Genomic DNA, 24,899 nt, shown 5'->3' with positions numbered 1-24,899 from the left:
TTCAAAGAAATGAGAAACTGCTTTTTTGATGTGCACAAACCACACAATGATGTGAAGATTGAACAGGTAGTTTTGAGAATTTCAATTCTGATCTGAGAAATGTACCAAAGCGACTGAGAAATACTGTAATACATGGGCTTTTTGTTTGGGAGTATTATGCATAGCAAATTGAAGACAAACTGATAAAAAATCATTTGTTTTGCATTGAAGGACAGGAAGCTGATGCAAAGGTGTAAATAATCAGTATTATAAGATAATTTGGTCACCATTGCCTCTTTGAAAGAGACCGGGCCAGAAAAGGAAGTCTTGTGATATTTTCCCATTATTATATATTATCACTTTACAAATTATTATTTTTTTGTTCATGTACATGCCTTACTGTGATTAAATCATATACAATAATTGGCTTACAGTTTTCTTTGTTATTGTATTTTTGCTGAATGTAGCCTATTTTCAGTCTATTAAAACTTTTGAAAGGCAATATTGAGGAAGTGTGCGTGTGGGTCAGTGTCTAGCAATGGTGTTTTTTCGTCGACGTCTTTCTCAAGTCTTCAGTTCCTGCTACAAGTGAGTAATACAGACGGTGCAACATTTAATCAAACGTTTCCTGGGCTGTATTTGAACTGCAGAATGACCATGAGATTTATGAGGGGGCCAATTCGCAATGGGTTTTTCCAATTTATACACATATTGGCAGGTCATAAAACACTTTTATGACTTGTTATACGCTTTCTATTTGACTTAATTTTGAGTAATATAGCATACTCTTTAACGGTTGAAGTCGTTTGTGATGTGTTATACTAATTTGCATAACGCATTGCGTTTGATTAAGTATACATGGTCGCAGATAGTGCAGGAAGGGTCAGGTTGTTTTTTCCCAGCGTTTAGCAGCCTTTCTCGCAGGGTTGAACTGTTCAGCACCGGAAATGTGTTTACAAGAACGTTTCTATAGACAAACCCATCCTGGTGTTTTCCCATCAGAGCACAGCCCCACCGCCTCTCAGCGTCACATGGTCCGGGGCTTCACCGAGACCCGAGCTGTTGGACTGGGATAGGATTTCAATCCCGAACGGGGACGCGAGAGAAGGAGAAAGCTGTAAAGGAGACCACAGCAGAGAGCCATGGTGGTTCTGCACCAAAACCAGGAAGGATAGACATACAACGAAGTGGGATCCGTATTTTCCGTGTGTTTTTTCATGTGTCGGAGAATGATTTTGCTAATTAGGAGCCATATGAAGTAAAAGTCCGCCATATTCAGATCACCACGCCCGGACTCGGTTCTCAGGGGTAAAATATTTTGTTACTCTTTTACTTGTTGCTCCGGTTGAAACAATATCCTTTGACCGCTGATCACCACAGTATACACGCAACCATTACATTAGAAACGACGCAGGCTTAACGTTACTACTACCACCATGTATTCTTTTCTTCAGCATATTTTACGCAATCATTTTTTTATTGCACTGCGAGTAAAAAAAAATATCAACAACCAGTAAGCCGACATATCTCTGCATATAATCGCATGCGTGTGAACTATTTGCTGTATCTGATTGAACCAACATTCCAACCAACAGTAACAGGCCCCACTACCTCATCCAACTAGTGAACTGTTTCCAAAAGTTATGACTCTGGCTTCTGTGGGGGCCTGCTGCCTCGGCGAGGAGGCGAAGGAAGCACGTAGGATCAATTATGAGATTGAAAGGCAGCTCCGCCGGGACAAGAAGGACTCCCGAAGGGAATTCAAACTCCTCTTGCTGGGTAAAGAAATTACAACCCTACGCAGACGTTTTTTGGTGGTTGTTGTTTTTGTATTGGTTTCTGTTTGTTTACGATATGATACCATGCTTTCACTTCCCAATGCATTCAAAGTGTGTAATTATGTTTCATATGATTTGTGCTGTGTAAAGAATGGAATTGTGATAAATATACAGTTTGTATTGCATTTTCTAAGGAGAAAATGCAATACAAGACGCTGTGGACTTTGTGCATATAAGGCATCCAACGGGGGGCACGGCCTGAACCGGCCCCCTAAAGACCCATGGCCAGAACTAGTCTTCAGAAATTATTGACTAACGCTAAACGGAGCATTACTCAGTGTTCAAAACAAAATGCTTGTCTTCGTCCAACAAAAACGGACGTGCCAATTAATATCATTAACAGAACTGGTTTAGTAACTCGTTGACACACCGCGTGTATTAACTCAAATATAATCCATAGGCTGAAACGTTTGGAGTTAGATTCACCCCTTTTGTCTTCATCTGTACCTGGTAAACCCTGCGTAAACCAGATGCCCCCTTTAACGACCGGCCCCTGTATTCACTCTGGATTAAAGAAGTGTCTCGTCGGTTAGTGTAATAACAGCATCCCTCACTTCCACTCAGGGACTGGCGAGAGTGGGAAGAGCACATTCATCAAACAGATGCGGATCATCCACGGCTCTGGGTACACGGAGGAAGACAAGAGGAGCTACACCCGGCTGGTCTACCAGAACATCTTCACGGCCATGCAGACGATGATCCACGCCATGAGCGCACTCCAGATCCCGTACAAGTACCAGCACAATGAGGTAATCCTTCTTCTTTGGGTTCTGCGTCTCTGGTGTCGTCCCCTTGTTATGGCATACAGCAATTGAATTATAATGTCACGGGTCTAGGAAGCGCCTGCTCTCGACCGCTGCGCTACTGCCAACTCTTTCATACATTTGAAAGGAGAGAGTGAAACACTACACAGTAGCTACGTGCTGTATATACTATACAGCACTACGTTATACAATGCTATAGTAATATACCATACAGCATTACATTATACCATACTATCCTAATAAACCATATACTATACAGAATTACATTATACCATACTATACTAATAAATCGTATACTGTACAGCATTACACTATAGCATACTATACTAATATAGTATAGTACTAATAATAATATACCGTATCATACTATACCACACTACACTATACATTACTGTACTAAAATGTCATACTATACCACCCTAGACTTTACTATACTAAATAAACCATATCCTATTATACAGCACTACACTATACTATACTAATAAACCATATCATACTGTACCATCCTACTATACCATACCATATTATATTACGTCCTTACATTGCATTACAGAAATAGGGTATGTAGCCGAACTAAACTATGCAGGCCAATTCACTTGGTCCATTGTACACATCTCGATAGGCCTGACAATCGTAATGATACGATGTTAATCTCATCGAGGCCTCCTGATGCTGGGTATATGATCAAAGCACTGCGAGATGCGCCATTGCAGGTTTTATCTCTCTCGTTGTCGGAGGACAACGTTCTATAGCACACCATAATATACTATATATACAAAGGGGAACAAGATGGTGTCCTTGAAACAGTGTGAGGAGTTGTGGCTGGTAATATTCGATTACAAATAGAGAATTTTTTTAAAAAAAAGTATTGCTTGAACGCATCATTCTACATTTTTTAAGGAAAGATTTTCATAAAAAAAACAGCCTTCTTCCAAATAGCTTTAATCTCTTAGCTCCACGGTGTAGTTGCAAAAGAGCCAACTCCAACAAATCAAGTAAAACACAAACACGGAAATACTGGGCGACACAGTGATTTAGACGCACCTATTCAAAGCAGTCCAACAAAGAAATAACTGTCAGACAAATACCTCTGAGTCACATTCAAGCTCCCTTCTGGGAACAACATCTCATAAAAAAAAACAGTACAACCCAAATTGTTTATCTACATCAGAATGCTACCGATGCCCGCTCAGATTTTATGCAAGTTGTTAATGACGCCAGACACCGATGAGCAAACCCTGGGCAATGCTAAACCAAGAACACTCGTTACACTCACCAGTTATGCTGTATAACTGTTTCCGCACACACACACCAACACACACACACACACACACACACATACACATACACATACACACGCGCACGCACACACACACACACACACACACACACACACACACACACACACACACACACACACACACACACACACACACACACACACACACACACACACACACACACACACACCATCAGTTATTACTGGATGCTGTAGATTCATGTACAACCACATACCTGATACCTTTTTTGGATCAATTGTACTTATATTTAGGTTATGAAGTTGTCTGAATACTTTGTGAATCCACTGTACGTATATTTATGTTATGTAGTTGTCTGAATACTTTGTGAATCCCCAGTACGTATATTTTGTATCTGAAGTTGTCTGAATATTTTCTGAATTCACTGTAGGCTTTTAGTTCTGTACCCGCATTCCTAATCAACACGTATTGTCCTATTTGTCTTTATTTCAGGGCCATGCCATGGCTGTGTGCATGGTGGATGTGGAAAAGGTCTCAACGTTTAACCATCCATACGTGGAAGCCATCAAGAGCCTGTGGAGCGACCAGGGCATTCTTGAGTGTTACGGACGAAAGAGGGAATACCAGCTTTCAGACTCCACCAAATAGTGAGTAGCGAAATGATGAAGAGAAAATCGACTTCTTATCCTAGGCAAATTTCCGGCACTTACCGAGTGAGCTGAAATTTGATCCAGTCCAGAACCCCAATGTGACAGTGTAGAAACACGGAAGGACTGAGTGAATTAAAAAACTACCAGTAGCCAAAGGCATGCACAGGATACTATGCATTAATATAACATATAGCGGTATAAATAGGATACTATAGAATACCATAACATACTGTATCAAGGTACATAAAGAGGGTCCTATACAACACTGTTATATACTATTTAGAGGTATATAAACAGGGTACTATACAACACCATAATATACTATGTATAGGTTTATAAAAAGGGTACTATACAACAAAACCATAATATACTATATAAAGGTATATTAACAGATCCTACACTCGATTCGCATTAGATGCTACATATAAAGGCATATAAATGCAGGCCTGATAGGGTTCACGCGTGGTGCCTGATTTCAGGCTTGAGCTCGGCCATGTATGTGGTCGAGAAAAGTGAAAGTAGGTGAGCGGTGCCTTTTAAAATGTCTAGTGAACACGTCAACCTACCTGACCTTTTGATTGACATGTCTGCCACCAACTAGGCATAGTCTATATAAAGAAATCTTTTACCTTTGTATATGTTTGCACTGAGGATGGTCTGAATGGGACTGAAAACGTTTTGCACGCACTTTGGGTAGCACTTTACCCTTTTATGTAATAAAAAAACGTATTGTTGCATTGGCTACATGGTGCGTGAGTTCCGCTCCTTTTATTGTTGTCAAGAAAGGCAATTCTCTATGGTGCCTTTGAATGTATTTGATAATTTCAGGCACAGATCATTTCACTTCCTAAAATGCCATATTATACTGCTTAACCATATGCTACATAAGTACATTTCTTCCTTCCCATGTGCACCAGCTATCTGAATGCATTGGATCGTATCGCGGACGCGGGCTATGTGCCGACCCAGCAGGACATACTCCGGGTCAGAGTGCCCACCACGGGTATAATAGAGTACCCCTTTGACCTGCAGGATGTGGTTTTCAGGTAAGCCTTTGAAAGTTTGGTTTTTTAAGGTTGAACTGACCTTGTTCGACAAGCTCCTATTCAAGCCCCCGTTGCTTCAGCATCGGGCCTGGGGGGGCGGACTGGAGATTGGTACAGTCATTTCAAAAGAATACATATTTGTGTTATTATTTGTTTGGGGTGTCCTTGGCAACACTAGTGATTGCCGTATACATCTATGTTCAGAAAACATTTTCCCCTGCAGTAGATATTTTAAAGGTATTTAAAAAATGTTATGCTATTTGTAATCAATTATATTGTGGTTGGGGTAGTGGCTGGTGTGTTCGATCTCCCCTGATTGAAAGGTTCTTGGTTCGATCCCTAATGTCCATAGTCCACCTGTAGGCAATCTTGAGCAAGATGCTTCCAAACCCAACAACCTGCTCCTTCAGGCCTTGTCTCCAAACACTGGAAGTCGTTATGGTCTTGATGCGTCTGGTTTAAGGGGACATATTATACCACCAGTGTGAATAGCCGTTACAAGCAGTTTTGAATATCGGCCTCTTCTGACATCACAAGTGGACGTGTCCACCTAGATGTATGAGGGATAGATGTGCAACGTTTGCTACAGTCCACTGGGTAGCCTGGTAGACTGATCTATCCAGCATACATCTAGGCGGACACGCCCACTTGTGATGTCAGAAGAGGCCGATTTTCAAAACTGCTTGCAACGGCTATTCACACACACACACACCTGGTGGTATAAAATGTCACCTTTTAAGGAGTCTATGGTCACATTCACAAACCTCTACTGTCCCCTTTTGGTGTTCTTATGTGCTGAATGTTGTCCTGGGCCATCCTAGAATGGTGGATGTTGGCGGCCAGCGTTCGGAGAGGAGGAAGTGGATCCATTGTTTTGAGAAGGTCACCTCCATCATGTTCCTGGTGGCCCTCAGCGAGTACGACCAGGTCCTGGTGGAATCGGACAACGTGGTGAGGAGCGGGCCTAATTTCTTCATCCTCATGCCGTTTACCAGGATCGTCATACATCCCCGGGCAATATTTGATTGCTGCCCGGACATGTTGGCCCTGGCTGAGATTCCGGGTGCCGATGTACTTGTTGTAATCATGCACACAACATCATGTGATACACAAGAAATCGTATTTCTATTCGGGCGTTGTAATCAAGACAGAAAACAGAATCGGTATACCCCGCTTTAACAGTTTCAACACCCTCATTCGGAGACAAAAGCATCCAAGCAATCTTGGATCTTACTGATCTATCTTTGTATCTGCTGTGTCTGGTAAGGAGATCAATCACAATAAAGAGTCACTTGAAGCTGTACCCAAATTACTCTGGATTTCTGTACCTTTCCTCTTCCTGGCCTTCCCCTTCTGCATGTTGACGTTTACACACTGGCTCAAACATGGCATTACAACGTGGTGGTGTTCATTGCTATGTGGTAGTATGCGCTGCATTCCTGCAGGGGGAGCCCTTGAGACACTACATTGAGTCATGCTAATGTCCGTTGAAAAGGTGTGTGTGTGTGTGTGTGTGCATGTGTATGATAATGCATACAGACACACTCCTGTAAGTACTGCTGTTTAATATCTGATCCTTGTTGACGATTCAAATCATTCTGAAATGTTTTTTTATTTATATTTCTTATTATGTTTTTTTTTTTTTCAAGAATCGAATGGAGGAGAGCAAAGCCTTATTTCAGACGATAATAACCTACCAGTGGTTCAAGAACTCATCAGTCATCCTGTTCCTGAATAAGATTGATCTGCTCGAGGAGAAAATCCTCTTCTCTCATTTGGTCGACTACTTCCCTGAATATGACGGTGAGTCATCGTGATAGAAATCGGCAAAGAAATAAGTGTCAATTGTACTGTTATTCAACTGATCTCTGCTCTCCAATGTCCCAGGCCCACCACGAGACATCATGGCAGGGAGGGACTTCATCCTGAAGATGTTTGAGAACCTGAACCCAGAGCCCTCCAAAATCATCTACTCCCACTTCACCTGCGCCACGGACACGGATAACATTCGCTTTGTCTTCCACGCGGTCAAAGACTACATCCTGCAGAAGAACCTGGAGGAGTACAATCTAGTGTGAGCTTGGGGGGGTGGGGGGGGGGGGGGAAGAGAGTTGACTTACTCTACTGCTAACTTTAATAAGTAGAATATGGCCATCAGTGACGGGAGGAACTCACAGCATAGCCTGGCCCAGTGACTGCACCGCCCCGCCTCTCCCCTGGTCTCTGATGAAGTCGACTCTGATGAAGAAGTATATCCTAATAATCATTCAGTATGGTCCCTCTTACTGGGGACATAGGTACGGTGCACTGTGACCCACAAAGTCCTTTTTAGAGGGAGAGAATTCCAGTGTACGACTTTATAAATGAACACTAGAACAAATATATATATATGTATATATATATATATATATATATATATATATATATAATTATTCTTTTTATTATTTTGCGAACAGGTTGCACACATCCAAAATGTAACCCCAGTACGTAGATTTAACTGCTGTGCAGCGCCACACACCGCTAACCTAAGTTGGTTACGTTTATTTTTGTATCTTTGGGTATATTTAAATGATTTAATTTTTCTATTTGTGGAGTTATTATTGCTTATAACACATTCACTTGCGTACAGGTATTGATTTGCACATTGTACACATTTTTTATTTTGTTTTTACTGTTGGTTTTTGTGCTGCATGTGTTACTTTTACTGTTTGATATCAGATTTGATGAATTTATTTTTACTTTACTTCAAAGTATTTCGCCGATGCATTGTAAAAACAGTAAGCTCAACCCATGAGTATTTAAGTTATAATAATTATCACTGATTGTATTGCCAAGTATAATCTTTACAAAGTAATTTCTTTTTAAAAGCAGGATTGTATTTCCAGTCTAAAAACATATCTAAAGCTAAAATGATCGATGTCGCCGCATGACACTGTTCTTATATTGTCGTTTGAAACAGTACATACCAATAATATCTTGTGCCTTTTAACTATGTATAATTGTTGAGTGTTGGAAGGAACTGAAGATAAAGCTGACTTTTATTGTGTAATCATAAATAAGGCGGCGAATGGTGAAAAAGGGAATGAATAAAGTCAAATCTAAATGTTTTTAGTACTACGTGGCCTTTGTTACATGGCAAGTGTCTTATTTGTTTAAGTAATACACCTTTTAAATAAAAAATGGGTATATTTCAATTTTGATTCAAATGTCTCATTAAAGTTTAACAGATTTTTATCCATTATGGTATGAATGGCCTGATATTTTGCTATAGACTATTTGCAAAAACTTCCTCTAATCCTATAGCCATAACATATAAAGTATAGCCATAAGTTATAACCAAAGTGATTGGCAGGTTTTTCACGTTTTCTTTCAAATGTTACAAACAGCAGGGGGTGCATATCTGTATCTCACAAATGAAAGGGTGTTGCCTATTCATCACGTAGCTGAAGTTACGCCAATTGAATTGTTCGCATATTAACTGACAATCGACCACCTCATATAGTAATAGGCGTTATTGGCGAGAGAATAGACTTCCGGTTAAGGGATATCCGTTTCCTTTAAATGATTCGGTTATTGTTTTGTCAATTTTTTGTAAAAACGGCACATTTATTCTCCTTGTCGTTGATGTTGTTGTAATTCTTGTCGTATTGCCCCGGAGCCTGTTAAGTGGCGTAGATTGTTCATACGTCCGGAAATTGCGTTCTAGTAGACCGTGATAACGCTTTAATACCTGAACCTCCTCTCCCAGACTACCTGTTAACACATACCTCCATGCCAAGGACTGCCTATTTCCCCGCCTATAAACCAAGGAATGTGAAATACACCTGCCGTTTTTTTTTTTATTAATTTGTATTCATTATTGACGTAAATGTTTCACCCACCTCGAGGACGCTTTTCTTGGACGCTTCAGTTGAAATATCTAGGCATCTTGTTAGCTGTGACATTACTTTAACAATATACTATCAATACCAACCCCTCAGCAGCACTCTACCGTTTAAAATGGACGAATGTTGTATGTCTACTCAACAAAAGGAACAACACAGGATACATGTTGAAATACAAAGAATGCTTCGTCGTGATGAAGAGAAATCCCGCCGTGAAATAAAGTTGCTTCTCTTAGGTAAGTCTGCCGTGGGCTCCGCTAATTGAAGTGGTCACCCATCACATTTTGGACTGGTTGACTTCCACGCATTGACTGATGAACTAATGCGTCTTAGAATCTAGATGAAACTTTATTTGAATATTTTATCTATTTAAATGATATAATTGTATTAATGTGAAATACAATGGTCAATGCGAATAAATGCAATTATGCAAAATCAATAGAATATTCGTAGAGACCAATAACTAGCCTACTAACCCGAAATATAAAGTAACTATCAAGAAGGCAAGATCATATCAACCTGGACAGCTGATATGATTTTGCAAAACAAATATGCAACTTCTTGTAGAGGCTCATTTTATGGGCATTGTTAAATTTTTATTTTTGCAACACTATGTTGGTTGGCTATATAATGTTGATTTGATAAGTAAAGCTTTCACTTATAAATCAATTATTGCCCTCTCGAGGCGTACGCGTGAGTCAAAGTCAATGTCAAAGTCAAATTTATTTGTATAACACTGTATCAGACAAACTGGTTATTCAAAGTGCTTTAAAAAAATATATATATTATATATATATATATATAATAGATATATATAAATAAACAAATAAAAAATAATCATATACATATTTATTCAAGTAACAACAGAATAAAACGAAACAAAAACAAGATTAATTGAAAGCAAGAGAAAATAAATGGGTTTTTAATTTATTTTTAAAAGTTGTTACAGAAGGGGCAGATTTCATTTCTGTTGGTACTTGGTGGACAGCACAATGGCTAAATGCCATTTCACCCTGCCTAGACCTGACTCTAGGCACAACCAACTGGCCAGTGTCAGTAGATCTAAGTGACCTGTTAGGTTTGTTATAGATAAGCATATCTAATGTGTGTGTGCGTGTGTGTGTGTGTGTGTGTGCATGTGTGTGTGCGCGTGTGTGTGTGTGTGTGTGTGTGTGTGTGTGTGTGTGTGTGTGTGTGTGTGTGTGTGTGTGTGTGTGTGTGTGTGTGTGTGTGTGTGTGTGTGTGTGTGTGTGTGTGTGTGTGTTTGTGTGTGTGTGTGTGTGTGTGTAGTACCCATATGCATATATGTCCAAACGTCCTATTTCGGGCGCACTTTGATCCTTGTCCATGTTTTGTCTTCCGTATTTCTGTGATGTGCCCAGGGACCGGGGAAAGTGGGAAGAGCACTTTCATCAAGCAGATGAGAATCATCCATGGATCTGGATACACAGAGGCGGAGAGAAGAGGCTTTGCTCGTCTCGTGTTTCAGAACATGGTCACTGCCATCCAGGCACTGATTAGCGCCATGGGAATGTTACACATTGACTACATTGACGACAATAACATTGTGAGATACTTTTGTAATTCTTCGTCAAATGCACACACTCAGGCTCCAACTTACGCGCACATGCACTAACAATTATATTATTATTATTGCTCCAGGGACTGTAATCCCATGTACACAGCTCATAGGTCAGGAAGTTAGAGAACGGAAATTGCGTTGCGGTAGACCAGAATAACGCTAGGCTTGATGATAATCTTGATCTCTCAGCCTGTAGGTTTATAGTCTGTGTGTATGCCAGGTCCTGGCGGAGAGGCTGAGCCAGCTCCAAGTAGGCCAGGTGTCTGCTCTGGAGCTCTGGCAGGTGGACGCCATCCGCAAGGTGTGGAGCGACCAGGGGGTCCGCAGAAGCTTCCAACGCAGGAGGGAATTCCAGCTCTCTGACTCCGCCGAATAGTGAGTTATAATATCCATGTCATGGAAATGAGAATGGTGTGTGTGTGTGTGTGTGTGTGTGTGTGTGTGTGTGTGTGTGTGTGTGTGTGTGTGTGTGCGTACACGTATACAGTGTGTATACATATAAAGTGGTGTGTATTGCCATAGATAGTCACACTTAAAGGTTGGGTATAGGATTTGCGAAACGCCAGCAGATTTTGAAAATACACAACTCAAATGGTCCTACCCCCTCTCCTTCAACGCTGACTCTAACTCCACCCATTCCAAGTACATGGACGCGCAATCATGCACGAGCGCAAACACAGATGCGCGAGAGCGAGCCAGGCTAGCTCGGTTGGAGTTTAGGGTTGTCTTCTAGTGCTAGGTCCAAATGTGGATTAGCGAGTTAGCTAGCTCCAGTAGCTACCGCAGGATAACAACAAACAGAAGCTTGCTCTGGGTCACGTGCTTTGAGTACAAGCACGAAGGGGTCACGCGCGGAGGAGGGGGAGTGCAGTACGACCGTTTGATTGACATACTTACTGTCCAATGCCACTCAGTGGTTCTGGAAATCATTGGCTGGAGTTTTTCGAGCCCTGCCCGTTCCACAGATGATTGACTTGTTTAATTTTCATGTCAGTACTTCTAACTCAGTGGCTGTAAGTGGGTTATGATAAGGATTTCAAGTAATTTTGCAAAAATGACCAAAAAAGAGAATTCCATACCCAACCTTTAAGTTTTAGACAGATATCTTAGTTGAACGCAAATCTGTAAAAGTAGTAAAAGTGTTACGGCTCCAAGTTGTAAGCTGTTTATGTCTAGGGGGAGTAGGGGAACCATAACACATATCGACGTCGAACTGACTGGAGGAACAAAAGCACGCCATAAACAGAGAACTAATACACAGGTGTATTAATTAGGAAGAATGTGCCAAGGGGTATAGGGAACTATAAGAGGAGCCAAATCAAAGAAAGCGAAAATAAAGTGACAACTACAAGTGAACACATGCAGCCTAGGCTAATGCATACATAGCGCGGCCCCCGCTTCTAACCTGATGTGTTAACACACGAAAACTTCGTAGTGGATGGTAGTATAACCCATGGGTATCTTCCCTATTCACCTAAACCCCTGTGGCGTACCAAGCACACAATAAATAACTGGCCACTACACATCAACCAAACAGACAATGGAGTGGGTTACAATCGAGAAACAGTTGCAAGTTATAATGGCCTCATGACACTAATTGGATGGACAGCCAAGATTGGACAGGGGGTTGGCCGATGCTGCAGGAACAGCAAATGGCGTGACACCTACAGAGAACAAGAGGGGAGACACGGAGGAAAACACAAGGACAACAACCACGCACGTAACAAAAATACATGAAGTAGCTCAAATAAAATGCCCTTAAAGTGGTCACCTCGAAGAGCTCCGTTTGTTTTCTTTGGCGCCACCTATTGTGAAGAGAACACATCTGTGCAAGTGCGCCGCCATAGCCTCTCTGGCGGCATAACCATCCCTGGGTGATGTGCACCGCTTGGGATTTGAAATCATGGCAAGATTTACCAGAGACACCCAGTTTGTGACATTCACAGTACGGCAAATACAAGGGCTTCATCAGTGGGCTGTAGGCTCAGCATATTGTAAACTCATTGGGCAATAGAGTGAAGACATTTATTTGCATGAAAGTTTTAAAATTGGAATTAGTACACATAGGTAAACATTTGAGGTAGCTATAGTCACAGGGATTTAAATGTTGTGAAGTGTATAGATAAACAAAAGTATGCCTTTAAATTACGTGTATATATTTGTGTGTGTATATATATATATAAATTAGGGATGCACCGAAATGAAAATTCTTGGCCGAAACCGAAACCGAATATACTGAAACAGTTGGCCGAAGGCCGAAACCGAGTACCGAATGTGTCTTTCAATGTTTTTCATTCATTTTGCTTTAATTTTTCACCATTTCATAAATCAAACAATTAAATGTCCTATATAAACTTTTTTGTCTTGCTTTTCTATAAAAAAAATCAATTACAAATTTGATCCAAAATATTTATTTAATACTGAACTTTTTCTAACATTCCAGCAGACATTATAGCAAGAATTTAAGAATAATTTACCTTTAAATAAATGAGTAAACTTTATTTTTATTTTTATAAATAAATAATATAAATGTTCGGCGAATTATGTTCAGCCTTTTTACTCCTTCGGCCGAAACCGAACATTATGTTTTGGGCCGTTCGGTGGCCGAATATTCGGTGCATCCCTAATATAAATATATATATATTTATATATATATATATATATATATATATATATATATATATATATATATATATATATATATATGCATGGAATTTAAGGTGCAAACTTTGTTTGCAATTGTTATATGTAATTGAATGTATTTATTTTATTATATAATGCTATATATTTATACTGTATACCAAACTGTCACAGCAAAATCATGGCTACAAATGAGCATCCTTTAAGCTTCCCTTGAAAACATGGTAATTTTCCTTTCTGTGTTTTTAATTAATGAAGTAAGTAACCCCTAGACTTCCCTGTCCGCTGTCGTTTAATGTGTTTGTTCTTCAGCTACCTGAGTGATTTGGACAGAATCACTGCTCCGTCGTACGTCCCCACGCTGCAGGACATTCTACGAGTCAGAGTGCCCACCACGGGTATCATAGAGTACCCCTTTGACATGAAGAAAGCTATTTTCAGGTAAGTCCCTTCAGGCCACGTCCCACTTCACATTCAAGTCCATTTTAGTCCAGTCCAATGCCCCCCACCCTGACCATAACGAGAACTGAAAAACAGAATGAAACTATTCTCCCGAACCCGCGCCCCCCCCCCCCCCCAACTCAAGCCACCTAGCCGTCAGAGCTACGCTATAAACACCAGTTGTTCGACTCCCTGGAAAATGAAAGCGAGTGCCCACCTGTGCTAGATAAAAAGCAGAAGACGGTGTTTGCCCGGGAAGGTGATGGCAAAGGCCGTCTACTGAACCACCTTTTAAACCCAGCTTCGTCGTTAGAAGCTGGGTTGAGCTGGGTTGAGCGATTCACTTGAAGCAAAGATGAGCAGTCATGATAGCGCCAATGGGAATTATAACTGTGTGTTCTGTCTTTGTATATTGTATAGCAAACATTGATACGCATTGAACACACTGACACACAAAAGCGACTTACAATTTGTGCATTCGACCTTGAAGCTACAACCCAAACAGTGCAGGAGTCATGGGAGAACTGTTAGGCAGTGAGGCTCCGGCGACATCTTAGCGCTATACTTCGGCCATGGGACAATTTTTGTCTCATTGAATTCAGGCGGAAAGTGGTTCTGTTGCACCGCTAGTAATGGCGTTTTTGCTAGGTATTTTGTCTTTTGGCCATTTAATTACGCACCTCATTTGGGTTCCCACCTTACCCCATACTGTGACAGAGTATATTATTCATAATTTGGTCCACCTAAATTCCTCTTTTCTATGGGTCCTTTGATACAGGATGGTGGATGTGGGAGGCCAGCGCTCGGAGCGGAGGAAGTGGATCCATTGTTTTGAGTCCGTAACAACCGTTATTTACCTTGTTGCCCTCAGCGAGTACGACCAGGTCCTCTTTGAAAATACGAAGGAGGTAAGGGCAAAGACATGGGTTCATTTTAAATGTTTAAGAAGAGAGGAAGTCGATGATACTTTTCATCCTGTCCTGAAGCTTGGCTGTTGATAGATGATTTCAAGCTATTTTCTTGTTTTTGATCTTCTCAGAATCGACTGGAAGAGAGCAAAGCCTTATTCAGGACTATTGTCTCCAACCCCTGTTTCCAAGAGACCCACTTCATCCTCTTCCTCAACAAAACAGACCTGCTGGAGGAAAAGATCCCGCATTCCAACTTGGCAGATTATTTCCCCACGTTCAGAGGTCTGACATGCGCGCAAATCAATGATGTGGATTTAAAACTGCAATATGTCCTTTTTTTAATAACAGCTGCTCCATCCATCCATTTAGCTGAACCACACGTTTTCTAAATAATTTAACTTAATAATAACCACATTTTAATTAAAGATTTGTCACATAGGATTCAACAAAAAGAACTGACAATGTTTTTTTCAAGTTGGTAATAAGGTCATGTTAATAAAAAATCTGCGGTTGGCAGGCGGGAAGACCTGCTTCCAGAACTCCTTGGTTGCCTACGATTGCCTTGGTTGCCTTGGCTTCGGTAGTCAATAACGCGAGTCTCTTCTATGTCATTCACAAGTCGTCTACAACTCTTTCACCCAGGGCCCCGGGGAGACGCTGCTGCAGCCAAGAAGTTCATCCTACAGATGTATACGGACCAGCACGCCAACCACATGAAGACCCTCTACCATCACTTCACCTGCGCCACGGACACGGAGAACATCCGACGAATCTTCGTTGACGTCCAAGACATTGTCATGAAGATCAACTTCAACCAATTCAACTTAACATAGTGACTGAGAAAGATTGGGAGTCGTTTTTTGTATTTGTTTGGGGGGGGGGGGGGGGGGTTGCGCAATTTCTTGCAGATAACAGAGTGCCGATTATGTGTTTCATTAATGTAACAACATGCCACTCGACGACAGAAGGAAGCTGTTTTTTGTACCAAAAAAATATTTTGGTTTAGAAAGTGTGAAATTAATGAATTAATTTTCAATAGTACCAACGTCTCAAAGCATCTTAATGGGTCTTATTGAAGTTAGTGTAAGGAGTCAGAGGGAGTTAACTCCTCCGGGTTTGTCTATGTCGTGTGACGTATACTTCGCAGTCCAAGCCCTTAGTCAGCCTTATCCGAGGAGTTGTAAGAAGGCACTACCTGCTTTCATTTATTTATTAATGACACCTAGGGGGAAAGATAGGGACCTGCATAGAGGAGAAAAATTGATAGGATAGATATTATCGAAAAGTATTTTTTATCATCTAATGCAGCTTACAATATTAAATTACAATATTGTTGTGAATTTAGCTTTTACAATATAACCGTCCATGAACACAGCATAAGTGGAAGGAATTTAATTTCCGCTGAAATTCCGCAATGTACCTATTTTCTCTGAAACCCTCCCTACACTAATATACATTGGTTGTAAACAGTTTAGTTACAAAATGGGTCAAAGACACTTGATTTTACGTTCATGGTGTTTTTATGTTTGTTTGCTATTGATCGTTTTTTGCGTCGAGAGTTTGGACTGTTGGAGTGTCAGCATTCATTTTATATATTGTCTGATTGTACTATTTTGAACTGATTGGCTGATTGGGATATGCCTGAATGCGGGTATTTCAGGAGGTTTGTCTGGAGAGTTCAAGCAATCTGATTGGCTGTGGATTTTCGAGCAACCTTATTGGCTGGGGAATTTGAGTGATCTGATAAGCTTGGGATTTTGAGCAATCCGATTGGCTGATTGGGATTTGCCTCGATACATGTAATTTTGGAAGGAACTGGTTTGCTGTTGATTTTGAGAAATGTCATTGACTGGGAATTTTGAGTGATCAGTTTGACTGGGGTTTTTGATTAATTTGATTGGGTCATTTTGGGAGGAAGTGGTTGGCTGGTTGAGATTTGACAGGATATGGGTCATTTAGGAAGGATTGAAGGCCTTGTATTAACGAGACGTCTCGTCAGTGATGACGCTCACACGTGTTCCTGACAGCGACCTGCGTTCGGAATCTTAAAGTTCTTAACAGCATACAACAGTCATAAATAAACAGAACTTAGTATGATCAGTTTCAAGTTTGCATGCCTTTATATCCTTGATGCCTATCGCCTCCTATCCTTTTGCTTTTATTTATGAGAAGCCCATTGTATTGCAACTATATGGAAGGCTATACGCTTGCTCTTATCCAAAGCTGGTTTACCAGTACACAACATTTAAAACTGAGCAAAGTCGATGCCACCAGATGGTTACAACGTCAATCAATAGTAAAGTATGTGATATGATGGTTGATTCTTTTATATTGAGTAAAACGTTCACGTTCCGCCATGTTTATGCGCGTCACTAATAAACAATACGTCACCAACTGGGCAACTCTTCTATCAAAATCTGGACCCAGTTACCAAATGGAAGTAGAACCATCAGAGCGCCATGAGAACACGATAACTTTTTGACATCGTGAAAAATGTTTTCCCCATAATTCCCAGCGATGTGAACGCGCCATGAGATTTCGAGCAATCTTTTTGGATCAGCAAAAATAAATTACATTTAATTTTATTATATATTATTTAATATTATATTATATTAGTCATTATATTTTAAATGGTTTAATCTTCTATTTGAGGATTCATGATTGCTTATAACACATTCACTTGCTAACAGGTATTGATTTGCAAATTGCACTTTTTGTTTTATATTTCGCTTTCACTCTTGGTATTTCTGTTGCATTATATGTGTTACTTTATTTTTATTGTGTTCGCCTGTTAATGTAATAATGTGCTTAAAGCAGTTGTTGAAAGTTCCGTAAATAAAATGATTAGCCACCCAACTCCTCTACTCCATCACCTAATCCTCTATAGCCTTCCATGGTGATCGGCAGGTTTTTCCCGTTTCCTTTCTACTGTTACCTACACCAGCAACAAGTGCATATCTGTGTCTCACTAACAATACAAAAGGCTGTTCCCTACTCATCACCTAAGTAACAGGTTTTGCCACATGAATTGTTCGCATATTAGCTGACGACGGAACGACTTATACAAATGGGTGTTATAGGCGAGAGAGAAGACTGTCGTTAAGAGATATCCGTTTCCGCTACATGATTTTGTTGTTTTGCTAAAATGTTCGTGAGAACTCGACATTTATTCTCCTTGTAGTTTCTGTTACTATTTTTTGTTACGTAATAATTATTATCCATCCGGAGCTACTTGTTCACTGGTGTGGACAGCTCATATGAAATATACGACCGAACATTACGTTTCAGTAGACCATGATAACGATACAATACAGGATCATCTCCCAGATTGCCTGTTAGTGTTAACGCATACCTCCAAGCCAAGGACTGCCTATTTCCCCGCCTCTTAACCAAGGAATGTGAAACTCACCTGCAGGTTCTTTCTTTATTGACGAATGAGAAGAATGAGGAAGAATTAATGCCTTAAATGACTCACCCAGCTGGAGGAACTTTAACCGTACGCTTGAAATATCTAGCCATCTTCTTATTCCTGACATTGCTTTAATAATATAGCCCTATTATAACATAGGCTACCTAACCCTCAACAGCACATACTACAGTTTACAATGGGCGAATGTTGTATGTCCGAGGACAAAATAGAACAACGCAGGATACATGCTGAAATAGAAAGAAGGCTTCGTCGTGATAAACAGCAATCACACCGGGAATTAAAGTTGCTTCTCTTAGGTAAGTCTGCCATGGGCTCCGGTAATTAAAGTGGTCGCCCAACACATTTTTGACCTCTCTGACTTCCACGAATTGACTGAGGAACTAATGCGGCTGAGAATCTAGATGAAACTTAGAAATGTCTTTCATTTATTTTAATGTGAAATGCAATGGTGAATGCGAATAAATGCGTGTGTTTGTCTGTGTGTGTGTGTGTGTGTGTGTGTGTGTGTGTGTGTGTGTGTGTGTGTGTGTGTGTGTGTGTGTGTGTATGTGTGTATGTGTATGTATATATATATATATATGTGTGTGTATGTATGTATGTATATATGTGTGTGTGTGTGTGTGTGTGTGTGTGTGTGTGTGTGTGTGTGTGTGTGTGTGTGTGTGTGTGTGTGTGTGTGTGTGTGTGTGTGTGTGTGTGTGTGTCACAACAGGTTGGTTACAAACGTCATATTTCCGGCACCCTTTGACTCTCGTCCTTTTTTCGTATTTCTGTGATGTGCAAAGGGACCGGGGAAAGTGGGAAGAGCACTTTCATCAAGCAGATGAGAATCATCCATGGATCTGGATACACAGAGGCGGAGAGAAGAGGCTTTGCTCGTCTCGTGTTTCAGAACATGGTCACTGCCATCCAGGCACTGATTAGCGCAATGGGGATGTTACACATCGACTACTATGACGGCAATAACATTGTGAGATACTTTTGTAATTTATTTTTTAAAGTGCACAAACTCATGCTCCCACACACGCACACGCGCGCGCCCACACACGCGCACACACACGCGCGCCCACAAACCCTCCGTTCCATAATATTTGAGATGAGTTGGTGCTTTTAGGATAAGCCTGACCTTAAACCTAACCCTCATCCATTCGGCTCAGTCTAAGCAAGACTACAGTTGGTTTAAACTTATTTTGTGGTTGCCACTCAATCCATTAGCTTTGAGAGGAGTTGGGCTTAGTTTAAGGGTCAACCTCCGCCAGGGCTAGACCTTGTTCATTCCCAGTGCAGTTATTGTGCGATTATATTTGGGTTATTATAATCCCTTCTGTTTTCTAGTCATTCCCTAAGTCTTTAGAGGGGGGACTTAGTGGATGGGTAGGTTCAGCCTAGTCTCCTGAGTCCAACTTTAGATTCAATGATTTTGCCAGTTTGATACTGCAATTGTGAATGTTCTCTATCTTAGGATGTAAATCAGGCAACATTTTTGTTAAACTCAGCTCCTCTTACCTCTTCCGAAACTGGGCAGTTGGCCATCAATTGAAGTCCATTATATTCCTATCGTGTGTTAAGCAGCTCCCATGGCTGTATCTTGGTTTATCCATCACAAGTAAGTGCACATGAACCACTCTGGTTCGGTAGCTTTGTCTAATCGTGCCAGAAAACAAACACATCCACATGTTTTGATTATGTGATTCTACACACCACTGCACATGCTCACAGAGGCGCGCAGTTAGACATCTGTGTGACGACAGTGTGTGTGCTATAGCCAGGGTGAAACATCTAAATTCTGAATGCACAGCGACACTTCAATAAATTGTGAGTGTAAGTGAAGGAGGGTGTGTTTTTTAACTGATATGAATGAAGCATAAGCGTTCTGTGTTTACACACCCATGCACATGCTCACGGACTGACCGACAGTGACTTCGGAGCCAGCCGTTACAATTCTTGAATGTTAAATGTTCTGATCATGAGCACATTGGTGAATTTTGGATTGAAATGTGTATTTGTTTTTTTTCTTCGACCCAGTCTTGTTATGGACTGGCTCAGTGGGGAAAAGTGAACCTCTGATCTTTTATACACTTGCAGTCTCCAATTTTAAATTTTAGCTGTGAAAAGATTACCAAGGTTCGGACCTCGGTGAGATCATAACTGGCTACGGGCATGTTATGAGCTCATAGGAAGTAAGAAAAGGGAAATTGCGTTGCGGTAGACCAGGATAACGCTACGCTTGATGATAATTCTTGATCTCTCAGCCTGTAGGTTTATAGTCTGTGTGTATGCCAGGTCCTGGCGGAGAGGCTGAGCCAGCTCCAAGCAGGCCAGGTGTCTGCTCTGGAGCTCTGGCAGGTGGAGGCCATACGCAAGGTGTGGAGCGACCAGGGGGTCCGCAGAGGCTTCCAACGCAGGAGGGAATTCCAGCTCTCTGACTCCGCCGAATAGTGAGTTATAGTAGCCATGTCATGGAAATGAGAATGGTGTGTGTATTTGTATGTGTCTGTAGGCCTATACTAGATAGAAACTCTCGAGTAAAAGTACGGAAATCGACCTGAGTGAAAGTCATACAAAAGTTTTAAAAATAAGCTCAAATAAAGTAGCTTAAATCAATTGCTCTTAAAGGGACAATCTCAAAGATCACCGTTTCGTGTGTGCTGCCAAAATCACAAGTGAGGTAAAGTAAATAGCGAGTCTGTTGCAGTAGCTCTGCCATACCCTCTCTGGCGGAACGACCAGCGCTGGGTGATGGAAAACTCATGTCGAGAATTTCGCCACAGAAACCCAATTTGTAACTTTCACTGCAAAAGCAAGGGCTTTCATCCGTGGGCCGTAAGCTCTAACCCCATGTTGTGACCTCATTTGACGATAGATTGTGACTTTACTGATATTCCAATCAGGTGAGTTTCGTTTTTTAAATGAACCACAACATTTATTGAAAACTACACATTTGGCGATTAGACCCCATTGAATTCCTTCATGGGGTTGATCGATCAAGTCTTTCCGGAGATGACTTCTACCCTAATGGCGTCTGAACGCTGGTGGTGGTGGTAACTATGGCTGGAGAATCTGCCTTGAGGGACACAATCCGATCTGAGGGAGAAGACAGGAGCTAAGCCGGAGGAGAAGTGGATGGAGGTGGGCTGTAACAAGTCACAAACAGCAGATATGAGCAAGGCTGAGGAGTGTATATATATGCTGAGATTGTGCTGAGTTTGGCACAATTGCCCCTGTTTGAACAGGAAAGGAGGTTTCTGATTTTTTTTGAGAGAACAGGGGAGGAATCTACAATGACAGCGTGAGAATGCAGAACAGATAGATCGACGAGAAATAGAAGGGGGAATTTGTCTTCCTGTTTTGCTTTAGCTACATTTATTTACATACACTTTAAGTATGAAAACTATTTATCTGGAATAAAATGTACCAATGAATTACAAGTAGATAGTACTTATAGTTAAACATACATTTGTACTGTATAACATACTATCAGAGTAAAAGCAGGGCTACAAATGAGCATCCTTTAAGGTTCCTTTGAAAACATGGTAATTTTCCTTTCTGTGTTTTTAATTAATGAAGTAAGTAACCCCTAGACTTCCCTGTCCGCTGTCGTTTAATGTGTTTGTTCTTCAGCTACCTGAGTGATTTGGACAGAATCACTGCTCCGTCGTACGTCCCCACGCTGCAGGACATTCTACGAGTCAGAGTGCCCACCACGGGTATCATAGAGTACCCCTTTGACCTGAAGGTTGTTCTGTTCAGGTCGGTCCCCTTTTCGGTCTGGTCACACTTCACATTCAAGTCTATTTTATTTGTATAGCTCTTAAGTGATAGTAATCACACTCAGACCTAGTGGTATGATATGTCACCTTTAATCCCAGTGGCACAACATTGATTTGATGGACTTACAATAAGTGTATTCAACCATGAAGCTACTACCCAAATAGTGCAGGAATCATTGGATTACATTATTCATAATAAGGTCCACCTAAAATGCTACTTTTGAATAGGTCTATTCTATGGGTCCTTTGATACAGGATGGTGGATGTGGGAGGCCAGCGCTCGGAGCGGAGGAAGTGGATCCATTGTTTTGAGTCCGTAACCACCGTTATTTTCCTTGTTGCCCTCAGCGAGTACGACCAGGTCCTCTTTGAAAATACGAAGGAGGTAAGGGCAAAGACACGTTTTGTTTGTTAGACTTGCGTCAGTGTTTCTTTTAAATGTTTAAGAAGAGAGGAAGTCGATCATACTTTTCATCCTGTCCAGAAGTTCGGCTGTTGATCGATGTTTTCAAGCTTAGTTCATGTTTCTGATCTCCTCAGAATCGACTGGAAGAGAGCAAAGCCTTATTCAGGACTATTGTCTCCAACCCCTGTTTCCAAGAGACCCACTTCATCCTCTTCCTCAACAAAACAGACCTGCTGGAGGAAAAGATCCCACATTCCCACTTGGCGGACTATTTCCCCGCGTTCAGAGGTCTGACATACGATCAATGATGACTCACGATCAATGATATTGATTTAAACCTGCATTATGTCATTTTTTTAGAAAACAGCTATTTTTTTTGTTCTCTCACGACTAAAACGTGACCATCCAGGGGTCAATCTATCTAGGGAATGTTTCTCTATGAACCTCGAACCCCACGCTAGCTTCGTCACATAGGAGACTAAAACAAGAATTGGTAATAATAAATTCGGCTGTTACCCGGCTGAAAGACGTGCTGGCAGCATTCCGGTTGCCTTGGTTGCCTTGGTTTCGGTAGTCAATAGGTGCGTTTCCATCCCCCTGATTTTATGCAAACTTTGAAGTATCGAATCAGTAAACGGTGATGGAAACACCAAAATTCGCATAAAAATCTTCTAATTCGCAAAAAGGTTTTTCCGCTCGCTTGATGTGTTTTTTGAGAAATGCGAAAGAGAGTAGATTCGCAAAATGGGAGATGGAAACACACTTTTCGAAACAGCTGTGACGTAGTGAACTTTGAGCACACAGGACTGACAGTCTTTCCGATTTCCGCATAACGACCGGCCATAGCAACCCTGCCGACATCAACATGTAACGTCATCACCCTATTCCGCTCCAACCACTTGATGGAAACGCAGATAATTCAAATTACTTTTTTGCGAACTTTCTAAAGATTCGCATCACCTTTTAAATGGAAACGCAGCTAATTAACGCGAGTCTCTTCTATGTCATTCACAAGTCGTCTACAACTCTTTCGCCCAGGGCCCCGGGGAGACGCTGCTGCAGCCAAGAAGTTCATCCTACAGATGTATACGGACCAGCACGCCGACCACATGAAGACCCTCTACCATCACTACACCTGCGCCACGGACACGGAGAACATCCGACGGGTCTTCGTTGACGTCAAAAACATTGTCATGGAGATCAACTTCAACCAGTTCAACCTAACATAGTGACTGAGAAAGATTTGGGAGTCGTTTTTTGTATGTTTTATTTTTTTTTGAGGGGGGGGGGGTTGTGCATTCTGTTGCAGATAACAGAGTTCTTATTACGTCTTCCGCTATGGTAGCTGACAACATGCCAAAACCTGAAGCCAATCAATGATAGAAGTTATGACCTCCCAGGTGGCTGCTGCTGAGTCAGCTTTATCTTTCTGGTTTAGTTAAGTTACTAATGTGAAATGAATGTAGTCATGTTTGATAATGCAAAAGTCTCAAAGGATCTCCAAGAGCTAATTGGGGCTTACTGGGCTTCGAGGTTGCTATGCCGTGTGACATATTACTTCACTGTCCAATCGCTTAGTCAGCTAATTCCGAGGAGATAAGGATGCACCATACTTGCCTTAAAGACTTACTTGCCTTAAAGACTTCTTGGCAATGTAGGGTATATACTTCCTTCCTGTGTTCCTTATAAATATTTATTAGAGGAACAAAATGTAGTACATTTATATTTAGAGCATTTTTGCAGACACTTTTATCCAAGGCGACTTAAAATAAGTACATTTGTCAGGAGAAAGAGAAACAAAAATGTATTGCTGTCGTAAGGATGTTCATACAACAAGTGCCAAGCACTTACATAGCTAGGATAAGATGCTACACGATGCCAAGTGCTATTTTTAAGCATCACAAAGTACAATAGACAAAAAGTGCCAGGATGAACAATGAAAAGAAAAATACTCGTTAAAGTATTTTATAAGTAGGTGTTTTAGGACGGGAGTTTCAGTTTAGATTATTTTCATTTTGCTTTATGATCAAATGTAATGGTTGCACATTTTTTTACTTTATCATTTAATAAATATTTTAACAATTCATGTCCTGGTATACATACAAATGTTTTGTTTTTTAAACAAAAACAATCATCAGAAGCTACTGTGTATGATAGATCCAGCTACAATTGATGACCAGCGGATAGATACAGCGTGTCAGATTTACCTAAAAGCTTTGGGGGTGTGGCCGATTTGGCCGGCAGGTGCGACCTTTGTACCAAACGGGAGGGAACTACACTAGACTCTTGTTATCGTGCA

At 41.0% G+C, this 24,899-nt stretch overlaps 3 protein-coding genes and 1 long non-coding RNA gene across 5 annotated transcripts; 3 read left to right on the top strand and 1 right to left on the bottom strand.

Annotated features, from left to right (window-relative positions):
* Positions 1 to 1,057: 1,057 nt before the first annotated feature.
* On the bottom strand, positions 1,058 to 1,711 carry LOC132455769 (uncharacterized). The gene is made up of 2 exons (XR_009525332.1): positions 1,569 to 1,711; positions 1,058 to 1,280 (listed from the first exon to the last, which is right to left on the bottom strand). It is a non-coding gene; the product is annotated as an uncharacterized LOC132455769 (long non-coding RNA).
* Positions 1,623 to 8,730, top strand: LOC132455763 (guanine nucleotide-binding protein G(q) subunit alpha-like). Its single transcript, XM_060049723.1, has 7 exons — positions 1,623 to 1,758; positions 2,382 to 2,566; positions 4,333 to 4,487; positions 5,408 to 5,536; positions 6,358 to 6,487; positions 7,186 to 7,339; positions 7,424 to 8,730. Exons 1-7 carry the CDS (start codon positions 1,623 to 1,625, stop codon positions 7,612 to 7,614), a joined length of 1,080 nt encoding a protein of 359 aa, XP_059905706.1. The 3' UTR covers positions 7,615 to 8,730.
* A 681-nt stretch (positions 8,731 to 9,411) lies between these two features.
* On the top strand, positions 9,412 to 24,684 carry LOC132455764 (guanine nucleotide-binding protein subunit alpha-14-like). 2 transcript variants are annotated; one of them, XM_060049724.1, is made up of 8 exons: positions 9,412 to 9,459; positions 18,510 to 18,720; positions 19,210 to 19,394; positions 20,708 to 20,862; positions 22,046 to 22,174; positions 22,450 to 22,579; positions 22,735 to 22,888; positions 23,639 to 24,684. In XM_060049724.1, exons 2-8 carry the CDS (start codon positions 18,600 to 18,602, stop codon positions 23,827 to 23,829), a joined length of 1,065 nt encoding a protein of 354 aa, XP_059905707.1. In that variant the 5' UTR covers positions 9,412 to 9,459; positions 18,510 to 18,599; the 3' UTR covers positions 23,830 to 24,684. The 2 variants fall into 2 exon arrangements, with proteins under 2 accessions (XP_059905707.1, XP_059905708.1); XM_060049725.1 differs by lacking the exon at positions 9,412 to 9,459 and having other exon boundaries at positions 18,361 to 18,720.
* Positions 9,466 to 17,744, top strand: LOC132455765 (guanine nucleotide-binding protein subunit alpha-14-like). Its single transcript, XM_060049726.1, has 7 exons — positions 9,466 to 9,656; positions 10,803 to 10,987; positions 11,223 to 11,377; positions 13,955 to 14,083; positions 14,862 to 14,991; positions 15,123 to 15,276; positions 15,637 to 17,744. Exons 1-7 carry the CDS (start codon positions 9,536 to 9,538, stop codon positions 15,825 to 15,827), a joined length of 1,065 nt encoding a protein of 354 aa, XP_059905709.1. The 5' UTR covers positions 9,466 to 9,535; the 3' UTR covers positions 15,828 to 17,744.
* Positions 24,685 to 24,899: the final 215 nt, after the last annotated feature.

Source organism: Gadus macrocephalus, chromosome 4 (assembly GCF_031168955.1).
Source record: "Gadus macrocephalus chromosome 4, ASM3116895v1".
Classification (NCBI taxonomy): Eukaryota; Metazoa; Chordata; class Actinopteri; order Gadiformes; family Gadidae; genus Gadus; species Gadus macrocephalus.
This window is presented reverse-complemented; position numbering and strand designations above follow the sequence as displayed.